This window comes from Prosopis cineraria, unplaced genomic scaffold (assembly GCF_029017545.1).
Source record: "Prosopis cineraria cultivar Desert tree isolate PC_DT_omini unplaced genomic scaffold, ASM2901754v1 PC3, whole genome shotgun sequence".
In the NCBI taxonomy this organism is placed as follows: domain Eukaryota; kingdom Viridiplantae; phylum Streptophyta; class Magnoliopsida; order Fabales; family Fabaceae; genus Prosopis; species Prosopis cineraria.
This window is the reverse complement of record NW_026555334.1, coordinates 21269198-21277532: the sequence shown is the minus strand read 5'-3', so window position 1 is coordinate 21277532 and position 8335 is coordinate 21269198. Positions and strand designations below refer to the sequence as shown.

Here is an 8335-nt window from a genome sequence, read left to right as displayed (position 1 = left end):
ATACACATAATTCATGAAAATGAATTTCAATTGCATTCATGTCTATTTCTTTATTCCACCCTATCTACTTCAATACATCTTTCTCCGTTTCATTCCTGTTCCTTATTTTATCTCGTTCCATATTCATTATCCAGGGATTTTGTTTCTTCTGATTCCATCTCCCACCCAGAGATTAATAAACCCTGTGAAGATGATTCATTCGTTGCCACTGATATGCATGATTGTGAGTCTGATGATGAAGACATAATCCAAACTTTTTCAAAGATGCTTGAATTGAGTGATAAGGGAATATGCCCACATGAAGAAGTGATTGAGATGGTTAATATGGGAACCGAGGAGGATCAAAGAATGCTCAAAATAGTAGATAATCCTGAAAGAGAACAAATGATTGAGTTGTTCAAAGAATACATAGATGTGTTTGCATGGTCATATAAAGACATGCCTGGGCTAGACCCAAGCATTGCTTCTCATAAAATACCATTACTTCCCAAGGTCGAGCCTAAGAAACAGAAGTTAAGGAGAATGAACACGGGGGTGTCCTTGCAAATAAGAAGAAGTAATAAAGCAGTTAGAAGCAGGATTTTTGGAGGTAGTAACTTACCCACAATGGGTGGCAAATATTGTTCCTGTTCCTAAAAAAGATGGTCGGATTCGAATGTGTGTTGATTATCGTAATCTAAATAATGCGAGTCCGAAAGATGACTTTCCATTACCCCACATTGATGTATTGGTTGATAATACTGCTCGAAGCTATCGCTATTCCTTTATGGATGGTTATTCAGGGTACAATCAAATCCCTATGCATGAAAGGGATAAAGAGAAAACAACCTTTACAACCCAATGGGGAACTTATTGTTATCGGGTAATGCCTTTTGGTTTGAAAAATGCTGGGGCAACTTATCAACGAGCTATGGTAGCACTATTCCATGACATGATGCATAAAGAAATTGAAGTATATGTAGATGATATGGTAGCTAAATCAGCGGAGAATGAGAGTCATGTTGGAGTCCTTAGAAAGCTATTTGGGAGATTACGCGAATATCGGCTAAGATTGAATCCTAACAAATGCATTTTCGGAGCTCTTTCTGGGAAGTTATTGGGATTCATTGTGAGTCGTAAAGGGATAGAAGTAGATCCAGATAAAGTGAGAGCAATTCGAGAAATGCCATCTCCCCAAACAGAGAAAGAAGTTAGAAGTTTCTTGGGACGATTGAATTACATTGCTAGATTCATTGCCAATCTAACAGCCACTTGCGAACCAATGTTTAAGCTGTTAAAGAAAAATTGCAAGGAGACATGGGATGATGATTGTCAAAAGGCCTTTGATAAAATTAAAGATTATTTGTTAAATCCCCCGATTTTGGTACCTCCATCACCAGATCGTCCACTAATCCTTTACCTAACAACTTTACCTCGCTCAATGGGAGCAATGCTAGGTCAACTTGATGATTCTGGAAAGAAGGAAAGAGCGATTTATTTCTTGAGCAAGAAGTTTAATGAGTGTGAAGCTCGTTATCCGGTGATTGAGCGAACTTGTTGTGGACTAGTATGGGCAACTAGAAGGCTAAGGCAATACATGCTTTACTACACTACCTGGCTAATCTCACGAGTGGACCCACTTAAATACATCTTTGAGAGCCCGCACATTGCTGGTAGAGTACTAAAATGGCAAGTTGTACTATCAGAATATGATATAAAGCATGTGATGCAAAAGTCAGTCAAAGGTAGTGCAATAGCAGATCACTTGGCGATAATCCTTTAGGGGATGACCAGCCATTAGATTTTCAATTTCCTGATGAAGGCATATGCACTACAGAAGAAGGTTGTGGTGAAGGAAACAATGAAGAGCAAGAATGGGAAATGTATTTTGATGGAGCCGCCAACATGCATGGAAATGGGGTAGGAGCGGTGATCGTTTCACCAGAAGGAAAACAATTTCCAGTGGCCATCAAATTAGAATTTGATTGTACTAATAACATAGCAGAATATGAAGCTTGTGTTAATGGTCTTCGAGCAGCTATTACCCTTGGTATACGGTGCTTGAAGGTATTTGGTGATTCAGCTCTCATTATTCATCAAGTAACAGGAGAATGGAGAACAAAGGATGTAAAATTGATTCCCTATCAAGAACTCCTAACAGATTTGATTAAGCAATTTAAGGTTGCTAGCTTTCATCACTTGACTAGAGATAAAAACCGTTTCGCTGATGCTTTAGCCACTTTAGCAGCAATGATCCAACTTGATTGTGGAGTCCATATCCAACCCATCCAAGTAGAAGCTAGAAGCTTTCCAGCATACTGTCTGAATGTTGAAGAAGATCGAGAAGAATATCCTTGGTTCCAGGATATTAAGGATTATATCACTAAGAGATCGTACCCAGCTGGAATGGCTGAGAATGAAAAGAAAACCCTTCGTCGTTTGGCTATGACATTCTTTATCAGTCAAGATATTCTGTACAAGAGGGGTTATGATGGTACTTTACTTCGCTGTGTGAGTTCAGAAGAAGCAAAGAAAATCATGGTTGAGGTACATGAGGGCATATGTGGCACGCATGCGAATGGTCACACTATGGCCAAACAGATTCAAAGGTGTGGCTACTTCTGGCTAACAATAGAGAAAGATTGCTTTGAGCATGTCAAGAAATGCCACAAATGTCAGATCTATGCTAATAGGATAAATGCTCCTCCAATCCCATTACATAATTTAGTATCACCCTGGCCATTCTCAATGTGGGGCATTGACATTATTGGCCCAATTAACCCAAAAGCTTCGAATGGACATCGCTTCATCCTTGTCGCGATTGACTATTTCACAAAATGGGTAGAAGCAAATTCATTTGCTAGCATCACGCAAAAGACGTTCCTTAAATTCATGAAGACAAATATTTTATGCCGATATGGGATTCCTGAAAGGATCATTACTGATAATGGTCCCAATCTCAATGGAACGGAAGTCAGGAACTTTTGCGAGAAGTTCCAAATCAAGCATCATAATTCAGCCCCGTATAGACCTCAAATGAATGGAGCAGTTGAAGCAGCCAATAAAAATATTAAGAAGATCATTGGAAAAATGACAGTAACTTATAAGGATTGGCATGAGATGCTTCCCTATGCTTTACATGGTTATCGTACTACTGCACGCACATCCATAGGGGTGACCCCATACTCCCTTGTTTATGGAATGGAAGCTGTTACACCCATTGAGATAGAAATACCATCTTTAAGAGTATTGGCAGAGGTAGATTTAGAAGAAAATGAATGGATACGAACCCGATTTGAGCAACTTAACATGATTGAAGAGAAAAGGCTCATTGCAATGTGTCATGGACAATTGTACCAAAAGAGAATGGCAAGAGCTTTTGATAAAAAACTTCGCCCACGGGAATTCAGTGCTGGGGATCTTGTACTCAAGAAAATATTGCCTAACCAAGAAGATAATAGAGGCAAATGGGCTCCGACCTATGAGGGACCTTATGTTGTCAAACATGCCTTTTCTGGAGGAGCACTGATCCTAGTTGACATGGACGGTCAAGAGTTAGCAAAGCCCATTAATGCAGATGCTGTCAAGCGTTACTTTGCTTAAACAGAAAATGAAAAAGAATGAAGCGCTCGTTAGGTTGAAAACCTGTAAAGGCAACCTAGGCAAAAGTTAGAGCTAGAAAAAAAGGGGGGGCAAAGCCATGATAAGAAGAAGAAGAGTTCGCCAAGACAAAAGGATGTCTTAGGAGAAAAAAAGGAAGGCATCAAAAGTTAATTATCTGTGTTTGGGAAAGTTGTCTCCATCGTCTCTCATATTATGCATATCAATAGCAGCTCAGCGAAACACTTGTTGGGGTTTTGAAAAGCTAAAGGAAGAGATGTGATTAAGTAAATCCATATATCCCATTCGCTTTGGCCATTTGTACTCATAAACCAAGATATTCCCATTTCTCTATGAACTTTAGCCTCAGTGAATGAATTTTTTCCGCCCTTGCTCCTTTGAGACCATCTTTCTTCCCGTTTCATGTTATCATATTTGGATACAAATCTCATATATTACAGCAGGTTCGCATTCAAGGAACAATATTCATTGACACATTTACTTGACATAGAATGTTGGTATCTTTATTCTCGCCTTTCGCCCTTGAGGTATCAAGATCATTGTGTAGGTGTAAAATAATAATGAGAGCATGTGTGCTATCAGTGTTCGGTCATAATAGTTGGTCTCATTAGCTTGAAGACAAGATCAAGTGACGAGAATTTGGTCATTGGAATTTTCTAAAGAGGGGCAACGGCATACTGTGATACTACACCTATTAATGAATAAAGGTTAAATAACAGACTTGGAGGTATTACCTTATGTTCGAAATGATTTATTCAATGTGCACAAAATTTTCAAAAAAAAGGATAAATACTAAGATAGTTTTCAACATTAAGCTTTCCAATAAAATTTTTGCAATACATTTGCATTATTCATACATTTACATTGGGGCAAATAAGCACGTCTTACCCTTTACATTGCAAATCATCCATCCAATGTATATTGTACATGTTTTTAGCGCCTATAAACATCATACATGGCACATTACCACATTGCATGCCTTGTCGTAGAAACACGCCACACTTAGATTGGGGCAAATAAAAAAAATCATGCATTGCATATCACCCCATTGCATGCATTGCTACAAAGAGTATGCCCCATTTAGATTAGGGCAAACTAAAAACTTGCAAAACCTAAGGAAATAAGAGAAGAATTAACAAAACTCACCTTTGAGTTTCTCATATTTTCCCCGTGAGATGAAACCTATTCTCACACTCTTAAAGCCCTGTAACAGCAGGCACTCCAAAGCCCTGTCACGGCAGGCAACCCTAAAGCCCAGTATCGGCTGGCACGATTATTTAAAGCCCTGTAATGACAGGCACTCTAAAGCCCTGTCACGGCAGGCACCTCAAAGCCCAGTACCGGCTGGCACGATTCCTTGAAGCCCTGTAACGGCAGGCACCCCAAAGCCCTGTCACGGCAGGCACCCCAAAGCCCAGTACCGGCTGGCATGATTCTTTAAAGCCTCGTAACGGCAGGCACCCTAAAGTCCTGTCACGACAGGCAACCCAAAGCCCAGTACCGGCTGGCATGATTCTTTAAAGCCCTGTAACGGTAGGCACCCCAAAGCCCTGTTACGGCACGCACCCTAAAGCCCAGTACCGGCTGGCATGATTCTTTAAAGCCCTGTAACGGCAGGCACCCCAAAGTCCTGTTACGACAGGCACCCAGAAGCCCAGTACCGGCTGGCATGATTCTTTAAAGCCCTGTAACGGCAGGCACCCCAAAGTCCTGTTACGACAGGCACCCCGAAGCCCAGTACCGGCTGGCATGATTCTTTAAAGCCCTGTAACGGCAGGCACCCCAAAGTCCTGTTACGACAGGCACCCCGAAGCCCAGTACCGGCTGGCATGATTCTTCAAAGCCCTGTCACGGCAGGCACCCCAAAGCCCAGTACCGGCTGGCATGATTCTTTAAAGCCCTGTAACGGCAGGCACCCTAAAGCCCTGTCACGACAGGCAACCCAAAGCCCAGTACCGGCTGGCATGATTCTTTAAAGCCCTGTAACGGCAGGCACCCCAAAGCCCTGTTACGGCAGGTACCCTAAAGCCCAGTACCGGCTGGCATGATTTTTTAAAGCCCTGTAACGACAGGCACCCCAAAGTCCTGTTACGATAGGCACCCCGAAGCCCAGTACCGGCTGGCATGATTCTTTGAAGCCCTGTAATGACAGGCCACCCAAAGCCCTGTAACGGCAGACACCTCAAAGCCCAGTACCGGCTGGCACAATTCTTTAAAGCCCTGTCACAGCAGGCATCCTCCAAGCCTTGTAAAAGCAGGCATCCACCAGGTCCTTTGGCACATAGGCAATTCATCTCCATTGAAGTTTTGTTTTGTTTAGTTCGTAAACCACATTTCATTTTAAACCCTTTCTTTTATTTTGTTTTGTTTGGTTGTAGATACCTAAGAGTCTTGCCCCTCCAAACAAAATACATGTTTCTCTCTTAATTCATTTCTAAGATAAGAATATCATCTCATGAAATTCTCACTTAGAAATCAAATGAAGAGGGGGCATCTAGTCAACATATATTTTGTTTGGATCGTTGTCATTTGATTATTTTCAGTCACATCACATTGCTAAAACAAAAAAATTATTATTACGCTATAGTGTTTGTTATCCAACAGTCTTGCATCATTTAGTCATTCTGATCACATTACTAAAAAGAAAAAATCAAAAGTTCAAAATAAAATCATCATTTTACGGTGTTGTTATCCAATAGTCTTACATTGTGTTTGGATCTTTGTCAATTGATCATTTTCATTTGCATCACATCATCTCATCATATTATTAAAAAAAAATCATGTCATTGTTTTGTTAAACAATAGTCTTGCATTTAATCATATCTTGTCGTGTCAGGGGCAATTAGGTCTTTTTATAGGTATTGCATGGCCGACCAAAATACATGTTCTATCTTTACTTGTCACTTATGTAAGAATTCAAAAACACACTTTTCCATATACTTACATAAGAAACAATTAAAGAGGGGCAACTGTGAACACCGTATTTTGTCCGGACTCTTTTTTTTTAATAATAATCAAAACATATAATAAATACAAAAATAAAATTTAATCCTTTTTTTTTAGGATTATATTTTCAAAAAGAATTCAAAGATATTGGGAATCAATATTTGAGACTCAACTATTTTTAAATTTTTTTTTCTTTCCTTAAATCTTTTGTTTTTCATTTAAAAATATATGTTTTAAAATTAAACTTTTCTTTCTCCCCCTCAATCTAATTAATAAAAAAAAAGGGCATTAAAGAATAAAAAAAAGAGAAAAAGAAGAAGAAGGAACAGATACATGAAACACACGTACACACACGCATACACTCTCAGCCAGACAGTAGTAAAAGCAAAGAGACAGCAAACATGAAGTGCAAAAACAGCAAAGAAATGCAGAAACAGCGAAGAAACACAGGCACAGAGGCGCAGAAACAAAAATAAGCATACACTTTCGGCCATGCAGCAGGAAAAAGGACAGAAACAGCAGAACGCACGAACACATGAGCTGCAGACGCTGAAAGAACCAGAGGCAACAGACACGAAACGCAGGAGAAGCAAAACAGAGCAGAAAGAACAGTAAACAACCGGAACACGTACGCATATACTTTCGACTGGCAGGAGAAAAGAAACAGAACTAAGGACGCACGCATGCATGAAGGAAATGGCACAGCAGAGAAAGCAGACGGGACAGCACAAAAAATAGAGACAGAAACGCAGAAAAACAGAGCAGACTTTGGCGCACACAGAAAACACAGCAGAAAGGAAAAGCGGAGCAGGAAAGCAATGATTCACCTCTTCCATCCCCTATATAAGACTGAATGAAAAACAGAGGGAGGGGACGGTTTTTTGGACTGAAAAAAAGAGAGAGAAACAGACAGACAGAAGAAACAGAAAACAAAGCACGAAAAACCGAAGGAGAAGAGAAGAGAAGAGAAGAGTGACGGAGAAGGAGAAATAAGAGTGTGAAAACGAAGAAAGGGAGAGACCGAAAGACATGAAACAGAGGCTGAGGGAGAAGGGGCTGTTCTGACCAGAGAAAAGGAGAGAAACCGAGAAGAGGCGAGAAGTGTTTCTGGCAAAAAAAAACAGAGGCTGAAACGTGAGGGAACTCAAAGCTGAACAAGAAAGCAGAGGCGACGGAAAAACACTGAAAAGAAAGCAAAGGCCGAGAGAAAGAAGAAACGAAGAGAGGAGGGGAATACGTCATTCGGTATAGTCATCTTTCTTCTTCCTCTTAATGATCGCTGGTTTATTATTGAGTGAACAGAATGTTATGCGTATGATTTGCCTTGCTTTCTTGCTTTTGAATTTGAAAGGCACACGTTCGATTCAAATTTATTTTTCATGTTTAAATACCTGTCCCACACATTTTTTTAGTTCTCAAATGATTTCATTACAATTGTCATATTTTTTTTTAAGAAAAGAGAGCTTGAAAAAGAAAAATAAAGAAATTGCAAATAATAATTTTTGCTTCCTATCATAGTTAAGCTAAATTTGATTATTAGGCACAATTTCACTTCAAATAGAGAATTAGTGTAATTATTAAGCAAGGTCTTTAAGTGTGTATATTAACATGTATGAGCATTATTTCCTTATCTCCATTAATTCTAAGGTCCTTTACTTGTCAATAATATTGTTACACCCATACCATATGACACTTTCTATCCACATGTACAATTGTATAAAAGATTAAGAGGAGAGAATTCAATTCTCATCAAAAAAAAAACAAATGAATAAGAGAAGGTTTCTTGTAC

General features: G+C 39.6%; 1 protein-coding gene across 1 annotated transcript; it reads left to right on the top strand.

Moving 5' to 3' along the window:
* The first annotated feature begins 264 nt into the window (after nucleotides 1-264).
* LOC129305148 (uncharacterized) lies at nucleotides 265-3582 on the top strand. The gene is given in 3 exon segments (XM_054945102.1): nucleotides 265-551; nucleotides 553-1748; nucleotides 1751-3582. Coding segments are annotated over 3 exon segments (3315 nt in total).
* Nucleotides 3583-8335: the final 4753 nt, after the last annotated feature.